Genomic DNA, 22,376 nt, shown 5'->3' on the forward strand with positions numbered 1-22,376 from the left:
GTTATTTATAAAAGTAGGTCTTTGGAAATTCAGTTCAATTAGTTTCTTTAATAATTACAGAAGTCAATTATTCATAAGTGAAAATGAATGCCAGAAAGGAACAATTTTTACAACATCTCAGAATAATGTAACTAGACTGTGAGCTAGGTGTATCTTCTCCCTGTTGCCAAGTTTTTATGTGTATAACCAAACCTCCAAGAACTTTTTCTAAAATGTGTATGGCCAGACGATGCAGCTGGCGATAATGCAACTGAATACTTTACTCCATTACAGACAATGCAAATAGTTCAACTGCAGTATGACTCACACACATTTAAATAGGTGTTTGTTAACAACGTACAAAGAGCATTTAGGCAATTTTTGACCCAGGAAAAAATCGTATTTGAACAGTCAAAATATTCTGGGTCATGGCTGAAGAAAATCTTTTGTGGTTTATACAGCAAATGTGTGCAATGTGCCTGGCTCTACACAAAGTCCTGTCTTCCCTTCAGTACCTGTCACCATTCTTTATAAACTATGGCATCTTGTAGAATCAGCATGATTCAGGAATGGGATTTGTACAAAACAGCTTCAATTTCTAGTTAAGTTCCTTCCTATCCTCACCTCAGACAGACAAACTGGGAAAGAAAACAACTTCTCTTTCCATGTTGGAGAAAAATGACATAAGCCAGTAAGTCAGAAACTGCGTTCTTATGGTTTGTGAGATTTTCTTCATGATGTTGCATCCCCATAAATGACTTCTGATGGACTACAGTAACACATAAGATGAGATCTTAACAGATACTCATTCAGATATCACACTAATAACCTAACTCTTTGCAAATTCTCATGCACTATCCTTACATCATTTTCCTGTCATTCCAGCCCTGTAGTACATTAGTCTTTTCTCTCTGCAGGACACTAATGACTTCTATAAAAGGAGTTCACCTTTTGAACACACATTTATCCAGCATATTCCTAGTGTCTTTCTGGGAATACGCAGAGCCTAGTGACTGAATTAACATGAGTAAAAGTGAATTTTGCATTCTAAAAAAATGACAAGCAGTTTTGTCAGAGGCTGTAATACTCTGGTTGCCTGCACAGTCCAAGTGTTATCTTTATGATTTACAATGCAACGGGGGGAAAAAAAAAAAAAAGGAAAAAAAAAAAAGAAAACATGAAAAGTTCAGAGTGCAAATATTCTTTGGTTTACTCATAACAACAACAACAACAAAAAAAAGACACAGCAAAGAGCAAAAACACTGGTAATTAAATAAACTACAAATTCTTTATATGCTTCCTAATAAAAAGTCTTCAGGTGTTTGAAATGTATTAACTTCATGCTTTTAAGTACATTACAGTGTCTAGAAAGTCACATTTTTCTTTTCCCCAAGGGCAAGGCAGGGAGAAGACGAGGGAGAAAAAAAGAATGAAAGGTAGGAGGGGAGAAGAGAACAAATTGATTCAAGATGTCACTTTTCCGTTAGTTCAATAGCACATACCCCAGATTAATTTGTTTTCTAGATACATTGTACAAAAAGCAAACTGGCTTGGAATTTATTTTCAGATGCTCAAGCTTTCTGAATTCATATCCCCCTAACATGTAAAATAAGCTGACCCACACCTTTGCAAAAATAATTATGACTTATTAGCAGGGTTCTAGAAATCTTAAGGAATTGCACCAGTCACTGTGTGTTACCTTACAATTTTGTATGTAAAGTTAAAATCACGTACCACAGGTGTTGTCTAGGGAGTACTTTTTTTCCAATTAGGCAATTTTACTGTAGCTTATTGTTTCTGACATAATTAAAGGAAACAAGGCATCTGTGTAGATCTGTAAGGATCACTTAGTGGCCTTTCAGACATAAAGCTTTCACCACTGAGCTGGAGATGAACAAGCCAGTTCAGACTTTATGTGACAGCATCACAGATATTGTGTAAAACTGAATGTTTCATAAGGTCAACACTAGGAAGCTGTGATCTGTGCACTGCTTATAAAAGACTATAAATGAATCAAATATATATTTTACAAATAAGATGAAGAAATTATAGACTGTACCATCACCACGTTAATTATTTACCAACATTCCTGGACTCTGATCACTTATATTTCTGTAAATATAAAAGATTTGGATTGTCTGACAGCTTATCATTTTGTTTTGCATATCTGTCTTGCAAGACTCTTACTCTACTTGGACCCTTCTGTTTTATTGTCTTTATCCAGCTGTTTTTGTGGGCAAAGCACAGTGAAACAATGTCATGTGCTGTCTTTCTTCCATATGGACTGCAAATAGCAATAGACAGCTCATAACAAGGAATCGGTTTAATAAAGATCGTTCTGAAATATTTGTCAATATATATATATATATATAAAAAATCCCCAAAACGAGCAAAAAACCACCTTTTGCATGCTCCCTTATTCCTTCATAAATCAACAGTGTTCCATCTACAAATAATGCATAGTCAGTCAACTTTTATACAGGTACTTAAATGTTCCCCTCATCTAGCATTTTGTTGACACCATCACAAAGTTTCTGCAAATGGAGTTTATAAGGTCCAAAGGGATTGTACAAGGCAGCCAAAAATTCACAATCAGAGAAGTGATCAAACACATTGTTGACTCGTCCATGTGACTTTGCAGTTAGGTGACGCTGAATGATCTGGTGAAGTAGCTCTCTACAGTCATTTAACAGCTTGGACAAAAAATTCCTGTCAAAGGTATAATCCACCTGATGGAAACTGACCACGGTCTTAGCCAGCTGATGAACTTTCTTCTTGAATTTCTCCATCAATGCTATTTCATCTTGATTAAATTGGTTGTTCCTGTAGAGGATTGCCAATTTGAGGACTATTTTAATGAGGTTTTTAATGATCTTCTCTGCTTCCTTTTTATTTTGTGTGTATTCCTTTGTCACTCTGTAGAGCTCATCTAAAACATCACTGCTTGTATCATCTATCAAAGTAGTTGCTATTGATTTGGATACCATTTTTCCAAGGATCTTCTTCTGGGCCTGAATGGCCAGACTTTTGGAATTGAAGACATCAGTGGCCACTAGAAAAAAGAAAGGGGGAAAAAAAAAAGGAAGAATGTATTCAGTACTTCATCACACACATACTACAAACAGCGAGCTAAGGAGTATTTCTGTTTGTGTCCGTCCATCTTACTCCTTACTACTTACCACAGAAATGTGGTATGTCCTATACTAAATGCCAAAAACAAACACTCCAGGGTTTGCCATTACATTTGCTAACATCACCTCATTAAGGAACTGCTCTATGATCGACAAAGTAGGTCCTACAACAGAGTTCTACCTCCAATACTATGCTTGCTTACACGAATATACCCAGTGAGGTTCCAACTCTTTTTGAGGCTCCAGTCTTTTGTAATTTCTTTAAACACTTTAAAAAACCCAAACGTTCTTTCACACATTTGTTTTGTGAAACGTTCCCACCCATATTCTCTCGTCAGTGACCATTATTTACTGCACCTTCTCCTCCAAGTCACATGTGAATTTCTATTTCCATGGAGAACTGCCTGGAAGGAGGCTGCCTTCAAGCTGCAGCTTTTCCTAGGGTCTCAGGCAGACTGAAGGAGGGCTTCAGCTATTTACATTTATTGCACATATGGAAAGTTTACTTTGCAAACAGAGGGCCAGGAAAGATTTTGCTTTATTTTTTTTTATGAAAACATAAACTCTGCAGATGCCAAACAGTAAATCCCTGAAATTGGAAAAAGTTTCCTTCTGACTGTTTGTGCTTGGGCAATTGGGTGTGTTACGATCCACAGTGCCTCTGGGGTTCCAGCAAAGAAAAGGAGCTTGTCCTTCACGAAGGACAAGTGAGACACAAATCTGTAATTTTTCTTGATTTTTTTTTTTTTTTTAGAAACTTATTAAAAGGCTGCTTTTCTATGATCTCAGAAACTTTCCAGCGAGTTTGTTTCTTCTTTGGACTTTTACTGCATACTTCTTTCTGAAGCACAAAGTGTTTGAATGCATTTTAAAAAAATCTTTACTGCATGAGGACACTCAAAAACCAAAGATCCCATTGTTAAGTATCGTGGGTAAAGCACCCAAGATCATAAGATGGACACGTTTCTAAACCACAAAGATTCAGGAAGAAGTTAAAGATGCTAAGCAGTCAATCTGAACTGAAAACATTTGATTCAATGTTTGTGTTTTCAAATATAAAACTGTAACTCCCTTATTCAAATAAAACTAATCAAAACATTTCAAAGTAGTCAAATACTAGAATTCAGTAGCCAATGCATTACAAAGATCTACAGGTAAAAGTTAGCTTTTATTTTTCTCTAAAACAGGAATATAAATGCTTCTTTCATAACTTTGCTTTCTTAAAACCTTCCAATTTCCTAGCTGTTCACAGTATCTTCTCATGTTCCACAAAGATATACAGATGATTGTACTAATATAAGTCACTATTCTTCCAGAAACTTGTGAAGAAAAACAAACACAATACAATCTATATTTTAATATTTTTAAATGTTCTTCCCCAGGATGCTGTAGGTTTTCTTATAAAATTGTGATTATACCACACGGAACGCTCCATTATAATTAAACAGAAATCAGTACAACGTTTCTCCAGCAAGTCACACAGACACTCAAATCTAGTTCTTACAATTTACACACATTAACTCAGGAAGTATCAATTTTAAGCAATTCAAAACTTGGCCATTTTCTAAGGATTCAACAGTTTTGAAAAAAAAAAAACAAAACAACAAATATTATGTAATTTCACATTTGACAAGGTGGAGCTCAACATGCGATTAGCATGCTATGCAGAACAGGACCTGCTCACTTAAAGGAGGTATTACAATCTTAATGGCATTTCTAAAAATTGTTCAAGTTTTGGGACTATGCAGCAAGGCTTACTTTCTATATAGTTAGCAATACAGCACTAGTCTAATTCTTTTTCAGTGTTATTACACGTGTTCTAGTTCGATGGATAAATACATAAATTTCATACTTCAGCATTTCTGTCAGTTGATCAAAAAAACCAAACTGCTTTTATTTTGTATTTTTTCCTCACCACCCATGTCAGAGAGCTGAAACATACTTTGCAGCCAAATGTTTGAATAAAACTGAGTTTAAGGAGTAAGTTTACAGAGCTCCTTCAGACCCAGCATACATACATGCTTCCTTTAAAAAAAATGTAAAATTATTACTTACTTGTTCAGCAAATGGAATTGCAATTGTTAATGCTGATAGCAGAAGCAGGGGAAAATAACCCAGGTGAAGACCGGCCTAAGACGTAATTACTCTGCTAAATCTAGCATTTGCTTTATCACGCACTTTGAAACACTGTCAGAAGTTACCACGCAGTGAACGTGTTTTCTTCCCCCTCTCCATTAGAGCCAATCTTCTCAGCTACCTTTCTCTTCTGTCCGAAGCACTTCATTTTACTTTGGCACCTCAGAATGCAAAAAATACATCGCGGTGGTTTCACTTCCTTGAAAAGAGAGCTGAAAGGAAATTGCACTGCTGAGCAAGCAGTGCAACGCCTGTACTGCTAACCGGCAACTGCCACCACGGGCAGACCGGGAGGGAGACAAGCGGCCCCAGGACTAGATGGGCAGGGGACTTGCTGGGAAGTAGCCAGAGCTCTTTGCCATCCCCTGCACCAGCCGGGAGCTGCACACCAAGGGTCTGGTTCAACAGAGGATGCAGTGACAGCAGCGAGGGGCTGCCAGCCCCCGGCTCTGCAGGTCAGGCGCTCGCTGTAGATGCTGTGAAATCTCAGATGCAAGCTCCAGAAAATAAGCATGCAAATCCACACTTAGACACCTACCTACAGCGGCCCCATTTTGTTAGGGTTGACCATATACGTAGCCATCATTAAGGAGCAACCGCCATGTGTGCTCAGTGCGCATATGTATCTGGGTACACCTGCTTTATGGACAGGTCCCATCCTTGTGCTTTAAACAGAAATAATGCCATCTCTCTGGTGGCCTGCAGCGTCCCCAGAATTTGTGCAGGTCATCACACTAATTTTAAGTATCTTGTGTAATGCTTTTTCTCATGACTCTCCTTTATTACAGCTCCTATTACTTTGCTGTGCAGTTTTACACTTCACTTTTTAAAAGTATATTACCATAAAACACTCTTTAAGAATCCCTGGGATGTCATTTTCTGCACAAGCTACACAAATAAACAATTCTGTGAATTGTTTATCTGTGAATTCACTGAATGATGTTCATTGGAGCCGTCCCTCTGCAGAGCAAGGCGAGAGAGGCTCTCATGGAGAAACCCGCAAGATTTTAGCAACAACAGGAACATCTGAAAAGTCTTTTCATCTATTTATGACTTAGATGAAAAATAAAATTGCAAAGTTGAGAGCTTATTAGTTACAAAATTTTGTAATTTTTGCAAAAAATAGTTCGCATGTTTAACACTAGTATTTTGTGCATTAAAGTCAATAAATGCTAGAGATGTATTCTGGTTGTGTTTTTCCCCAAAAATGTTATCTTCCAAACATTTTACTTAAAACTGTGCTGGGAAATGTGAACTGTCGGTGAAAACTGGGAATTCTGGCTTAATAAACTCTCAGGAGAGTGGTATAAAAGTACTACAAGGCTATCACTTACAGCTGTGATGCTCATTTTTCCCTGATATGGAAGGCAGTATGCCTCTCTCCGTACTGTGGCAAATACCTATTACCAAATACCCTATTTCTCAATGCCATTTATACTAAAAAAATGTAGTTGAAAAAAAGTCGAATCAGATGATTTCACTGCCTTACAGCAAGGCAGAATCTCTTTTTCCACAAGGTAATGGTCAATGGAAGATGCAACAGCACTTGCAGGGAGGTGTATTCAATCTCATACACATTGAGAATGAACACTTAATCACTGAGTGTTTCTAGGCTTGTTGTCATAAAGATGGACCTAAAAGAAAACAAAAAACAGTAAAAGCTTCCAGTGAACCCTGTTAGGGCATAGGCAAGTCAGGAGCTGAACTTTTTGACATGGGTTGTTTCTCTAACGTATGTACTCAGCATGTTGACATAACAGTCCCAGCTGAAGAGAGAATTTGTCTGCAGAGCCGCTAATAATAATGCTGCTGCATGAGACTGCTTTCACATTAATGATGTTTGACATGCCATGTACTGCACTGGTAGCATGCAATGTCCAGAAACCTCAGGGGTTTTGGGGTGAGACACAAAGGACACATACAGGGTCGGGGAAAAAAAAAAAAAAAAAAGAAAAAAAAAAAAAAGAAAAAGAAAACGAGCATTTCAGGCACCATTTAAAAGACTGTATCACAAAGTTTTGAGAAATGTGGCAACTGATTTCCTGCCTGGCTTCCTGTGTGGACATGTGTGCTTGCCTCTGCACCGGCAGCGGTTTGCAGCTGAAGCAAGAAGCCTGCATGCTGTATGAATCCTGTGTCCAGTCAGAGTTCTGGAGTGGGAGAACATCATTTCCCTGGAGGGAGACAACCTGAAATCAAGTAGGACAGATAGCACTGCACTTCCCAAGTATATGTGACTACGAGTCTCACCCCTCCAAAATCCTGAAATCTGCCAGATATCAAAGGATAGCAAAACCCACTATTTTTTCCTCTGCCTTCTGTTCTGCAAGTCTTTACAGGGCTATATTTGTGTTCAAGAATGGTAAAAGCTAGAGACCTTTAGAAAATAAATGCACTAAGAAATAATGCATGACTTCATGCATAAACACATGACTCCAGTAAGTTAAAGTTCCAACAGTGGTCAACTGCAGTAGTCAACATCAGCGAACAACAACTCCTGGTGTACAGAACAGGCAGGAACAGTCACAAAGCTGTTACCAGAGCTGAAACAACTTTCACAATATAGCTATTACGTAAAGATAAGATTAAAAGTGAGTGGCAGAACACAGACTAAAAATTCTTCAGACATAAATAACGTAAGCTGATTTCTGTAACTGACACCACGATGTGTATCTTTTTAATAATTTTCTGAGGGAATGAGTCATGGCTTCAAAAAGCTTTTTTTTTTTTTTTCCTGTTTTTGTTTTGTTTTGAACAGAAGAGTCAGTGTAATGGTTCTAGCCTGTACGAAGGTTACTCCTAACCCGTACAAAGTGCTTCAAAGTTTCTTGGGTAAAGGGTATGTTAAATTTATCTTTTAAAAAGCACAAAGTCCTTGCAATGTGAAAAGCATTAAAAAAAAAAAAAAAAGACCATTCCCCAAATGGCCACTTCAGAAAGTCAGATGCTCTTTCTATTTGCAAATGCTTGTTCATGCACTGGCTTTCCAAAAGCTGATAAAAATACAGCTGGTGTGAGATGTGCAAGACCAGGCAGCTCTGACAGCTTCTACTGCTCAGCCTCGGACACTGGGACTGCAACCTGTAAGCTGGCTGACAGCAGGAGTGGAAGAGACCAGGACAGACATTGAGGAAAGGTCTGCAACAGGGCAGATTGCCTGGGTCAGCAGCATCGGGCAGCAGAAAAAACAGAGGGCACACAGCTATGAGCTGAAGGTGAAAGGGGAAATAAAGCCTGAAGGAATGACAACAACAATAACAACAAAAAAAGAGTCCTATTCAAAAGGAGAAAAATGTATTAAGAGAAGCAAAACTGAGCTGGTGAAAGAAAGGGGTATTTGTTTATTTGGCCTGTTTTCCTGCAGGCATTGCTCAGGGAGCCGAGCCCAGAGGATCTGCCGCTTCCACATGCTGCAGGGCACAGGAGCGCCATGGCCTACTTCCTGCCCTGACAGCAACAGCGGTGGCTGAAAGGAAGCTGCTGCACAGAAACACCCGATTCTGGTTCAGAAAGTGTCAGGGGGAACACCCAGCCTTTCCTATGACAGGACGCTGGTGACATTGCTGCTCCCTCAGAAAGGCGAGGGAACCTACGTTGCATTACGCTGGGCCTAGGGTGTGTGGTGCAGCCCTTAACCTGCCCTCTGGTCCATGCTGCCACAGGCCTCACTGGGCTCACTTCTTCCACACCTCTCCCCTTCTTTTGGTTCAGGCACACGAGGTCCGTATTTGATGAGCAAATATTGTATTTGGCACCATGTTTTTAAAAAGGGAGGTTTATTTATGAGTATCGATTTTAACTAGAAAGCAGTTCAAACTAAGATTTTCAACACATGCGAAGTGTGTGTTCACCAACAGTTTTGCCTACAGTTTTCTCAATATGTGCAGTGACTTGTATGAAATTCTCACCCACCATGATCTTCACCAACTAAGCATACTACAGGAACATTAATAAGTCGAGCGATGTGTACTGATTTTAACATTCATGCTGGAAGATCTTCAAAAGGAAAAATAACCAATCTGAAAGAAGCCAAGCCTAAGACATAACAAATATTGCATGAGCAGCCTTACTGGATCTGGAAGTCAGCTCTGAGGCTGCAAATACTCCGAAGCAATAGTTAATCAAGCGATTTGAGAAAAATATCTTGTTAATCAAGCATTTTTTTGAAATATTTGGTATGTCTAATCTGTATGCTCATACTGAAAGTGAGCATATACATTCAGCAGCAGGGAACTTGGGAAAGATACAAGAAAAGCTAGCAAACAGCACAGGAAACACCTTTCTTATCTGATGAAGTCCTGAAGAACTCATTACTAATAGGTCTACAAAATACATTAGATAGTTGTGTGTTCCTTATATTTCTATTTAATTCACTGCTTTAGTGTATTAAAATAACGCAAATCTGACCAACAGCAAAAGAAGAAAAGACCCACTTTCTAGCTGCCAAAACAGAAACCATGAAAAACAGAAAACAAGGGGTTTTTTTTATGTTGGTGGGTTGTTGGTTGTTGTTTTTTTTATGACCAAAAGGTGAGAAGAATTGCCAAAAAAAAGTACCTGGAGGTTAAGGTTGGGTAGTGTGGCAAGGAAGGATGCTATTACCAACAAGAATGTATGTGCAGCATTTTGCAGTCCCATGAGAGCAGTCTGTGCCAACAAGTTATTCTGGTTTTACATGCCGGTGCTTCCCACAGCCACCCTGTGCATCACATGATACATGCTGTAGCTGATTTAGAAATTTAAAAAGCCTTCTTGAAAGCTTTTTATCCTAGAGCCTCTGTATGTACTTTAATTAATAGTAAAGCTTTAATAAGAAAAAAAATAACATTAACCTCTGATGACTGCTGTTACAGAAGCATATTTTAAAATATATTGGATATTAAAAAGAGAACAAGAACATGACAGTCAGAGGAGGTCATGAACTTAATTTGGTATTTTACTCCTTTGCCACCATTTGCTATCCTTGCTGGAATGTTACAACAGGTGCTGTGATATTAAATATGAAGCTTGTATATTTCAGCTGTTGGCCATTTGATGACGACCCAAGTTCCTCTGTATCTACCAATATGCAGGTGTTCATGTATACTCAAAAGCAACAGTGCACAAATCTTTTCATCTGAAACAAAGTGTATCCTACGCCATTCCTTCAGAACAAGCAAGTGCAGACCAGAAAATGTATGTTTTGTCCAGCCTTAGAAACATACACCAAACCACATCAAGGCCAGTGCCAACCTCCTTAACCCAAGAGGCACTTGCAATAAAATAATCTAGCCCCATTACAACTGAATCTTTTACCAAAAGTTAAAGTTTAAAAAGAGATATCTAACTGCTTTTACAACCATGCCAGCAAAAGGAATGTCTTCTCACCAAAAAAAAAATAAATAAATAAAAATGCTATAGGCACAAGGCATTGAGATGCTGAACACAAGAGGAAAAGCACTGAGACAGGCAGACCCTAGGAAACTCTGAATGCATGAAGAGCATTATTTTTTACCCAGAAGAGGGGAAAAAAAAAAAAAGAACATGGTAGAGGAAGTTGAGGACACATGTGGCAAAAATACAGCCAACTGACACCTGCCCATAAGACAGAGAGAAGATGGCAATCTAGCCTGAGAGGAACAGGTAAATCAATTACAAGAACAAGACAGTAACTTGGTAGTCAAAATGCAAAGAGCATATATTTTGAATAACATGTAAAGAAAGCCACAGCAGAAGAGAGTTCAAATGACAGAAAGGTTTGTGAGTCTTTCACTGACTTTGAAAATAGTTAATAATGTTTTTCCTGTATTTCTAGTTCCAGTCCTCTGTTCTTCTCAGCTTCAATCTGTATGCCACTGTTTGCATCCTGCAGACAGGATGGGACTCCACTGGTATCTCTCCTTCAGTTCTAGCTTGAAAGACAACTAGTGCTTTGTTTATATATATTACTCTCTTATCTTCCACCAGTTGCCCCAAAAAAACTAAATGATACTCCCCCCCCCCCCGCCCCAATTTGTTTTTTCTTTTTAAAAATCTATTCTGAGGCACCAAAGATTGCCACATTTACAGACCAGACACAAAAAAAAAGAAGTAGTGATTCCCAGGGCATTTCTTCCATACCAAAACTAGAGTGCAGATTATAAAAAAGATGGAAATATGCCATCTAAGAATTGAACATATCGATTACCTGTCTGGGATACTGGTGATGCTCTTCAACTCTTTTGCTGCCCATACATTTGCAGTTTTAGTTTTACACTATGTTTTCCAGTTTTTATAGCATGAAACATGGTATGTTTCCTGGCATGAACAGTTTGGTTGTACATAAACTTCATGCTTTGTTTACTCTTCTGCACTAGTCATTTGTTGTGGTTCTGATTAGGGAGGTTTACATTTGATGGCCCTAGTGGCCTTTTCCATTCCCACTGCTAACATATTTCCTTTACTTTCCTCTTCCACAAGGAAGAAAATAAATTAATACCTCAGTTTTCATTCTTTATCACAATGTTAAGTAGCCTGTTTGCTCTGTATACACACTAACGCTACCAGGACTTCTGCCCAAACTTCCAGCCATGAAATCAATGGATGAGAGTATTTTCTCTCCATTATTCTCTTCTTCCCTTGCTGTCAGTTCAGAACAGGTTCCTCTAGAACTAAAGGCACAGTCTGCCTTTTGGAGCTTTGCTGTGATTTATGTTTGTTTTCACTTGTTTTGCTTTATGCCTGGCTTCTCCAATTTAAAACCAATGCTCAAAACAGACACAAAAAAAAAAAAAGGGGGAGGAGGGGGGAAATGAACACTGCCATTCTTTTATGTCAAGAAGCAGTATAATTTTTCCTTTGTAGAACAGAAAAGGTTCTGTCGTAGACACAGAACCTTGACTGATACATAGCAAGGCAACAGTAAGCCAATTTACTTTTAAATGTTATAAATATTGACTAAATACTGACTAAAAATAGATGGTCTCCAGAGGTCCTTTTCAGCCTCAAATCTTCGGTGACTCTAAAACCTGGATCTATTTTGTAGTTTACCCCTTGGGGCAAGCCATAAGAGATTTAGTACATTGTTTTTTACCACTGTTAACTGTAGAATTTAGATGTCCACTCTCTTTGTACTGGCATCACATGTTATTTTTAAGCAGACTATGAACAGCACTGATCAGGTATGAAGTGATATCCACATGACCTTCCACCATCAGGAAAGGGTTTTGTAGCTTGAGATTATCAGGGTTATTACCCAAAAAGAAGGAGGGAATGCAAATTTGAATTCTAGAGAAGGAAAAGCCACCAGTGGTGAAAATAAATACCATCAATTTAAATTTCAAATTAGTTGGGTGACATTTTTGTACTGTCAGATGAAATAAAATGACAACAATTTTATCTTCGCCTCACCATGAGATACTGCTATCCTCACAATGAAGTAATAACCCACAGTGAACTATGTACATCTTAATTCAACATAATTCTTATCTCTGCCGATTTATTATAATAGCAACTGTTTGTTGTAAATAAAGCCTAGTTTAAACATCTATCCTGGACGTCTTGCATCACAGATTTTTAGATTTCTAGTCCACAGCACTTAGGACAGGACTGTGAACTTGGTGAAGACATATAACTGGTGAAGACACCAGAGCCTTCATTCTTACCTCTTCCTGAAGGATACAGTATTCCTGTCCACAGCTGCTCAAATTCATGATTCATTGTTTCAAAATATTTGTAGTTCAAGATACAAAGACTAAGACGTTATTTCTCAGTCAATATTTTTAATGCAAATGTTTTCTGTTAAGATAAACATTTTCTCATTTTTTATGTGGGAAAAAATAGACCTGCGTATCAGTAGATAAAATATTCACCAATGTCACTTACTCATTTTGCTAACATTCAACCATAAATTTCTTCTTTCTATACACAGACTTTGTAGAATATCTTGCTAAAGCAGACATAGTACATGTAAAAACAAAAACAGATCCCAATAAAGTTTTGAGATTTAAAACAATAGATTTTCTACACTTTTCAAAGCCAAAGCTATTCCTATGCTTCTTGATGAAGTTAATTAAGTGGAGGCTTGTCTGTGCATGCACTGATTCAGTGCTTTACTAATTCCTGTATGAAGTGCAGTGTAAACATTCTGGGATCAAGGCTAGAGGGTACCACATTCTTAAAGGTCTACTGAAAGCACAGGTCAGCTTCCAATGCCTCAGGGAAACCTGCAAATACCTACCTTCACAGCTAATTAAAATATATCTTACGATACATTCCTGGATTTCACACTAGGAACCTTTCAAGGACAAATGCTCTCAAGTAAATGAAACACTAACTCTCACTTCACTGCAATTTTGTCTTACACTGTAACGTGCCAGCAGGAACATGACTCTGCAGAGACACCAAAATTTGTGTATTACCACGTCAAAACAAAAAGTAGATTTCTCTCACTGGTGTGCAAGTAAGACTGGCTGATAGTTTTTTATTGACCTGTATAGTTACAAATATTGATGTTGAGTGTAGCAACATGTAAGGAAAAATATTTCCAAATTCTCTCTGCATTGTTCCTGCTGAAACACATCTGCAAAAATTTCTGATCCCAAGTTTTCCAAATGCGATCTGCCATGAGATGCAGTCGTGTGGCCTCTCTATTCATTGTTGGGAACTAGAAGCCAGCACCAAAACATAACTGTGACAGGAAATCAACTGAAGAAAATGAACCAAAACAAACCCCAACCAAGGTAGGGAATCTTATGAAGAAAAATAAAACTTATGAGAAAATCGCAAATGTAGAATAAAACTCTTAAAGGTCAGGTGTCTCATTTTCTCCTGTCCTCACCCAAAACAAGATTGTGTCCTGCTGAGAGCTTTTGCTAACAGTATGGTTACAAGGAACCAATTTGCTTATAGTCACACGTGCATCACTGATCACACAATGTTTTCTGTTCAGTAGTCATTATGGAGATGTGTCCACGAAAGAAAAATTGTACACATAACTTAAAAAATAATAATAATAATTAAAAATACCTCAGCAAATCAAGGGGCACAGACAGATAAAACGTGAAAATCTGTAATTTTTATATTTTCACACTAAGAGAAATTTAATGTTAATATCAGTATATATAAAACTGAGTTTCAGATTAGAGCTATTTATTAACGCAGGTACAGTCAGTTTAAGCAAGTTTCTTACAAAGACATACACAGCAACTTTTACTACCAAACAGAAGTACTTCTGCTGGATAGTACTGGACCTATGAGGTATCCAACCAATGAACAAATGTGAAAAATTATTCCTTGAAGATGAAAATAGACTTCAAAACCATTTTGAAATAGACAAAGATTATTTTTAGCCTCCTACTTCTCTGAAATGTGATGTATGGAAAAACAGAACGTTTTTTTTCAAAAAGCAGCGTAGAAAGTATTTAGTATTTTTTCATTGAATATTTATTATTTCTTCATAACTCTTTATGAAATGCTCTCCCCTTACCACAGATTGTAATGACTGTTAAAAAAAAAAAAAAAATCAGTCCAGATGGTTGAGATAACACCTGGATAACACCTGGAATACAGTCTTCATTTATTTTGTGTTTATAAAGACTCTAAATACTTTTGGGAAAAAAAAAAAAAAAAAAGAAGAAAAAAAAGCAATTTGCTTTTCAAAAAGCAATATTTACAAAATCTGATGAAACTGTCACATTTAACAGAAGAATTGCCCAAATGATAGTTACCCATGACAGGAGTGATGTGTGCTCTTGAATAAGGGACACAAATGGTTATTGGTATCTGAGCATCACATTTTCCTTACGCCATCACTGGCACATGTGTTACAAAATACTGAGTGTTCTTAGAAGCCATTCCTTTAGCCAGCTCGCATACTTGGAAACAACACTGTTCAGGAATACACCCTTTCCAAATGTAGGTGCAAGGTACAACACCCAACTCAGTAAAATGGAAGAAAATTGTCAGAATTCTGAAACAAAATATCATCGTCCTGTCTGTGGGGCACTGTGCCCAGATTTGGGCCCCTTTGCATCTCTGCCAAAGGAATTGACAAACTGAAGCAAGTCCATGAAAGCCACCAATATGCTGAGGGAGCTGGAGCACACGATAGAGAGGACAGGCTGAGACTGCGGGGTTTGCTCTGCCTGAGGAGGCTAACAGGAGACCTAACTGGTACACCTGACTAACAGGAGAACTAACTGGTGAACCTGACTAACGGGAGACCTAACTGGTACAACTAACTTGTTACTGAAGGGCTGTAGAGAGAAAACAGCCAGGTTCCTCTTTGACTAGCACAGCAGAAGAGTGAGGAACAGCAGACGTGCTGCAGCAAGGGCAAATCTCACTAGATGTAAGGAAAAAATTCTTCACAGCAAGAGGGAGCGGTACAGTACTGGAGGGTGTTGCTAGAGGAGCTGTGGGAGCACCATTCTTGAAGACACTAACAATTTGACCGGATAAAGCAACTTCAGCTAGCTCTGAATTTGGCTGCTGCTCCAGAGCTGTCACTGCAATAAGTGGGAGGTCTTGCCAGATGACCTCCAAGAGCTCCCCACAGCTGACGTTAGCCTGCTGCTCGCTCTGTCGATGGTTCCCTCTCTTGGAGGGCCTGTATCTTACTCACAATTAAACACTTAGGTCCTGCAGTTCACTGCGGATTAAAAGATTTGATTGCATAAGCATAATTATCTTAATGGAATTTTCTCAAAGCAATGTAGCATTCAACCCAACAACTGCAGCTAAATGATTAACCAGTTAAGAGCTCCAGTGCTTCCCCGAAGGAGCCTACCAGCTACAGCTAGTGCTTATCCCCCGGCCTCTGCTCAGATTACCGCCTCGCTTCCTCGTCTGCCCCCGCTGCACAAGGAAGAGGTTGCAAAGTATGTGGGGTATGAAGACGAGCAAAGTGTTCAGCAGCAGACAGCTGCTGGGTATGGACTCCAAATGTGAGACAAGCGAAAAACACCAGTTCAGCACATCACACGCTAAGCCTGTGGAAGCAGCGATGGGGGCTGCCACCTAATCCATTCACAGATAGGTATTGCCCTGACTTGGCCAGGGAAATAAAACCAGCCATTCTTTCAGTTTTCGAGGGGAGACATGCTGAGCTCCTTAACTGCTCTAAGCCAGGGCTCTGACGGAGAGCTGCAAGTGCCTACATCAAGATGTAGCTGCAGCAGCTGTACTACAAACCACAGAAGTTGTATCTCCGTCCTCAAATCCCTTTATCGGGTTTCTTGTATTCTGCTTCATTACATGCGCAAACCTCCAAACTGCGCTACAAATTCTAACAGTTTTGACTTGCCTGGTTGCCCTGATCTTATTTCCTCCAAATGTCCCATTGTTCCTTCTTCATTAAGGTGATAACTTCTTGCTTTTACTTCCACCCCCCCTACCTGCATCTTTGGCAATGTTTTCCCCAATATGATTGTGGTGCAGTACTACCATGTCCATTTGGTAATTATTCTTTCTTTTTCATAAACTTTTTTTCCTTTTCTATCTTTCCCATATTAACATTAAATATTTTGCCTTTAGCTTCTCCTATTACTCTTGAATTCTAATAACCTACAGACAGGATTACATGAAATGCCACATTGTTAAGCATTGCACTAACTCACAGACCTGTGCAAACGACATTTATGACGCCACTAATCTCTTAAATCTCCTCATCTGCAGCAGGGATGTTATCTACGCAATAAAAAGTCTTCAACTGACTAATCTAGATCTTGGACACATCCACTGGGGCCAGCAGTCTGAAATTTTCAGACTGCTCTCAACAAAAAGCTCCTGTTTCACCAGCCATAACGTTTTACGGAGATTTTTGTTATGACAATGGAAAGTAGACGAAGAGTAAGCAAAACAGAGGAAGCCCACATTTCATAGTCTGAGGGGGCAGAACGTGAGTTTAATACGTGGGGTTTAGTACTAGTTATTTGTGCTGCTCCACTGTGGCTTTGTACAGAAAACTGAGCTCTACAAAAAGGAAGGAGATGATCTCTAACTTTGGCAGCTGCCAAAGCTACCACAAATCACACAAAACCGCTCTGATTTGGATTCAAAAAAAAGAGAGAAATTCAATTTCTGCTTAATCTTACATTTTTCATTTCATTTATTCTAATTATGACCAGAAACAGTCTGCAACTTCAAATTTTGACATGAAATGGGGCTGCCATCAGCTGGTACATGTCACATTTAAGTATGGGTAACATTTTACTCGCACAGTTTGGATCTCCCCATTCACTATCACAAAAGCAGAAAAAACTGTAACAAGCACTGGCTATGGAGATGGTGGGATGCAGAATCCTGCTCTGCAGACTACCAAGGGTGCTCTGGGTGCGGTAAGTGCCCCATAGGAGCACAACAGCAGAGAGTTAGTGACTTAAATAAAGATTCTGCCCTGGAAAATTTTCAGTGAGAGCTCAGTGCAAAATGTCAAAGCAAATCCATGACTACATACAGTATTTACTTCTCAAAACAGAGAGCACACTGTGATGTTATAACCTCCACGTCTGTTCTCTAAAAGGAACAAAACAGGTGAGCTCATTCCTCAGTAGTCTCATTTGGATTAGAAAATGCCAATTGTGTCTAATAAAGCTCTGAGCACTTTCAGGAATGCAGAGAGATCTCTCTCCCACGAAATGTGGTATTTAAGTGTGATAAAGGTGCAGTGCAGGCTCTCAATGCTTCTGAATTTGTAATACATTATCCATTGTTTCACAGGCTCTGTATTACACTCCCTCTGATATCTGCAGGTATTTTCTTTTGAGATACTCTATTTCCTGTTGTTGTCTACTTATCCAACATAAAACCTGTAGAATGAAGCTGAAGTTTTCTGAAGCTTCATGGATATCACTTTTTCATTCTATTGAAGAAATATTCTTTAAAGACACCATTTATACTACAGTAACTTTAAAATGCATTTGCATGTATTTAAGAAGGAATATTAATGATACCTAGTTTTCATGTGAAACCACTACGAACATTCCCTTTGGATCACAGAAAGGAACCGAGTCAGGTAACAGCCTGAAACCATTTGTTACTTTCCTTGGTGTGTGACATGCCACCATGCAACACCAGATTGAAATTATGCCATAGAACAGAATGTTTCTTTACTTTTCTACTGTTTATTTTTCTACTGTTTCTTTACCAAAGTCTTTGCTTCATCCACAGGAAAAGCAACTACAAAAAATGTCCCAAGTTATTTATATCATGACAGTTGCTGGAATCTGTAAATGTAATGCAGACTGGTGCCATATATACACAACACACTTTACCACATCATTGTGGTATACAGATGAATATGAAGATTGTTCTAAAGTTACTGAGCAGTATGACTGAAGAAAAAAAAAAAAAAGTTTCATGTTAGCATTCTAATATGTACCATGCAGAGATCAAAGGCAGAAACTGAAAAGTCCAGATTTGTACAAAATAAAGGCAGTAATGACTGCATTCTACTAATGTATTTCTTACTCCCAGTTCATATTATATAAATAAGATTAGGCTGGAGATCAAGGATTATACATTTATATGATTAATTGAAAAAAAAAAGAAAAAAAAAAAAAAGAAGAGGAAAATCTTTGGGAATTTGTAATTCAAAACTTTTGGGTTTCACTGTAACCATGACCATTTCTGAATTTCAGAGTTCCTCATATACTCCTTCATTAGCTCTCACCAGTGATACTGCCATCAGCCATCTGACCATCTGTTTTAAGAAAAAAAAAAATCTTCCTTTGCTTGCAAAAAACATTAAAATAATATTTTTCATGTACTTTTTCTCCTCTTTTCACTCTCTAGCATGTAGCAGATTATCTACTGCACTTTCATTTCGAGCTTTGGCCTTGAAATGTACAGACTTTGTCAAAATAACTACTTTATAGTCATGTAAATGTACCATGTATTCCTTGCACTACTAACAGAACTTTACCTGCTGATGTCTTGGTGGAGCCTCATAATTTGTGGGCAAATCAGAACTTATGTTTTAGGACCTTCAGTCTTGCACTTAAAGGAACAATCAACCACCCACTTTGCTAAACCATTTAAAAGTTTATATACCTTTAGTGTTCAAAGCCTGAGCCTCAACCTGAGTTTGAATTTGTGACGTATCAATTTTGTTTATGCAAAAAGCACACGGCTCTATTCTTGATGAAGCAAAAAGATAGCTGAAAGATTCTGAATACCTACGTTATGCCACATACACCAAACCATTACAAACCCACAGTACTAGACTGTATTTTTCAGTATCATGATCAGTGATCTTTCATGCCGTGTTCAATCAGACTAGGCAAAGCAGTACATAAACTGCAGCTCTACAAATTCACCTGTTAATCCTGGTCTTTATTCACACAGACTAAATCCCCTTTTCTCACAGATCTTCTCAATTACTCCTTTACAGACAGGACTGCATTACTAGGAATACATTTACAGACTGACTGATACCCTCTCAGTGGTATCTGTATCTCATCTGCCCATAACGGTCACTGCTTTTATCTTCCACTCTATTAAAATCACAGTGCAGCAAAACCCAAGTATTTTCCCAGCCAAAAATAGCTAACCAAGAAGTTATCCCTTCTTTCCTGTCTCAGCCACCTGCTCCCAATCCTTTTTTTTTTTTCAGCATGAAGATCCTGGCATCTCAAATTGTATCAAAGGAAACAAAATAATATGCACAGAAAGAAACAAATGTTTTCAGAGCATCTTAAGAATCTGAGTTATCTAAGAAGGTAAAAGATTTATTTTAAAAAGAAAATTTACATTTCAAACACAGACAACATTATAAAATTGTCTGGAGCTTCCTGTATGTAAACCAAAGGATGGTTCATGCTGTGGCATGCATGCTGATCTCTCCTACTGTAAAACTGAGGGAGAATGTTCACATTGCCATATTCATTCTCTTTTTCAAACAGTTTCTATGGAGAAATGCTTTTTCAGTTCTGCTTTTCAGTAAATCAGCCCCCCAGAATCTTCTTGGGTAAAACCAAATTCTGTATTTAGTTCATCCACTCAATCAACGAGAAGAACAAAGGAAAAGAAAACAGGGCATTTTTGTAATTCTTCATTATTAACCAGGTTTTACTGACATTATTACCACAAAGTTTGACCCAGTACTTTTCTGTACGTCAAAAAAAAACACTCATGCCTGTAAGCAGAAGCAGAGGTCCACAGTAATGTTACTCCTGAAGCAGGGGAAGTTGTAAGAGTGTGCGGGGAAAGCCAGCTGAAACACTCAAACCATTTCTTCTTTTCACCAACTACAAAACGCTCAGATTGCCATGCTGCTTCTTAACCTGTTAGTTGGTTTTGAGTGTGTTGTGTGTTTTTGTTTCTGTTTTTTTCTTTCAATTTTCTGAGCCACACTGGATCCCTGTAACTCTGAGCCTCCCCGAGGACTACTCACAGCAACAAAACTTGAATCCTACCCTAAGAAATCCAGCTTACAGCCCTGCTCCCTCTTCTGAATAAGCGTCCCTTTGTACGTGGGGCCTGTCAGGAAGCCGCCCCCTCCTCTGGCAGCGGTGGCTCCCCACCGCCACCAGCGCCGCGCGAAGCCCTTCAGGCCCGGCTCGCGCCTCGCGCTCGGCTCTTGACAGGGAAGTGAGCAGCGCCCGAGCTCATTCCCAAAATAATGACCTTTCACTTCTCCCCCACGGGACTTCCTCTTCTGTTGAAACACACAGCACTTCCAACTCCAAAGAAACCCTTCCTCTTTCGATACCCGACTGTTTGCGCCTTGAAGCACGGCTGCTCCCACCGATCAGCGCTCCACGCGCTAGGCCATGGCCAGGGACATGGCCAGACCTCCCTCTGCTTGGGGTATTTCATTCCCAGCGAAACCCACAGGACGCCAGGCCGCTCTCCCTCCCCTCCGAGCACCCAAAAGTGAGCAGAAAACTCTTGCTCCAGCTGAGGACACGTCCCTGGGCCCTGGGGGTGCTGTGGAGATGTTCCCCTACCTTCCCTGGACTCGTCCGCCTCCGAGCTCATGGTGCTGCGGGCAGCCGAGGTGCGCCCTGAGGAGCTGCGAGTCGACTTCTCAGAAAGAAGAAAAAAAAAAAAAAAAAAAAAAAACAGGGGAAAGAAAAGAGAAAAAAAAAAAAAAGAAGAGGGTTGGGATTTTAAGGGGAAAAGTCTGCGAATTCAGCAAATCACAGCTCAGCTGCTCGGAAAGGATTCCGCCCCTTTCGGAGCGGCACACCAGCCGCCGTCTGGAAAAGCAGCGGCACCTCAACAGAAACTCTCACTTCCCTTGCCAGCAGTTGCCGGTTATGCATTTCATTCTCCCTGGTCTCTAGAAAGGGTGGAGTTTTGCTTGTTACGGCTCGCCAGCGGGGTATGAGAAAGCAAGCACAGGAGACCAAAAACACCCTGGGCGAGGAACGGCGTGTGATCGCAGCAACTGGCAAGCAGACTGGGGCTCTGCTAACTGGGGCAGTAAAACCTAATTTAAATCAATTACTTTTTAAGCTGAAGTTGTGCGTTTCAGCACTGGCTGCTATCTGGGATGAGTTCTGTGCTATCTGTAATTGCACCGACTAAAGCAGGATGACTACACAAACGCTCAGAGGATGAGGAGCAGCAGCAGCCCTGCTCAGGCAGCTCAAGCTGAAGTTAAAGAACACTTTTTTCCCCTTCCTTTGGGCTGTGTGTGATGCCAGCCTTCCCAAAAGGTGCAACTCAGTTCTGCTCCGTGGAGAAGCTACCTGATTTGTTTGTGCCCACACCCCTGTGAAGATCTTTAAATCATCTTTAAATATCGCTCCACGCTGTTCTACAGCACAGCGAGAGAGCAGCCGTCTCCTGCAGCAACCCCCCACCTCGTCACACAAAGGATCAGCAGCAAAAGCGGTGGGAACTATGTGCAAGCCTATTTTCCAGCTGGCACAGTCTTCAGTACAATCACTGTTAGAAGGAACTATCTTTTCCTACTTATTCATTTAATTTATTTTTAGTACAGCAAACAAGACAAAAGCAGAGCAGAAGGGCTATTGCTCAGACCACAGCAGAGGCATACTTCTTTCCAGAGCAGCCCCAACTAAATCAGAGCCAGCTTTATGTGGGGACAGCATTCCCTCCCACCTCCAGGTAACAGGGCTCAACACACACCTCTGTAGGGCTGCAAGGGTCTTGGTGAAAGCAATGCAATGAACAATGAGTGCCCAGGTTCCTGGAGCCTCG

General features: G+C 39.5%; 1 protein-coding gene across 2 annotated transcripts; it reads right to left on the bottom strand.

Moving 5' to 3' along the window:
* Positions 1–1,202: 1,202 nt before the first annotated feature.
* On the bottom strand, positions 1,203–21,230 carry TNFAIP8 (TNF alpha induced protein 8). Of its 2 annotated transcripts, none has more exons than XM_032205838.1 (2): positions 21,155–21,230; positions 1,203–3,031 (listed from the first exon to the last, which is right to left on the bottom strand). In XM_032205838.1, the coding sequence occupies exons 1-2, from the start codon at positions 21,183–21,185 to the stop codon at positions 2,466–2,468; spliced, it is 597 nt and encodes a 198-aa protein (XP_032061729.1). In that variant the 5' UTR covers positions 21,186–21,230; the 3' UTR covers positions 1,203–2,465. The 2 variants fall into 2 exon arrangements, with proteins under 2 accessions (XP_032061729.1, XP_032061730.1); XM_032205839.1 differs by lacking the exon at positions 21,155–21,230 and adding an exon at positions 5,166–5,392.
* Between the last annotated feature and the right edge of the window lie 1,146 nt (positions 21,231–22,376).

The sequence above is a fragment of the Aythya fuligula genome, chromosome Z (assembly GCF_009819795.1).
Source record: "Aythya fuligula isolate bAytFul2 chromosome Z, bAytFul2.pri, whole genome shotgun sequence".
NCBI classification, from domain to species: Eukaryota; Metazoa; Chordata; class Aves; order Anseriformes; family Anatidae; genus Aythya; species Aythya fuligula.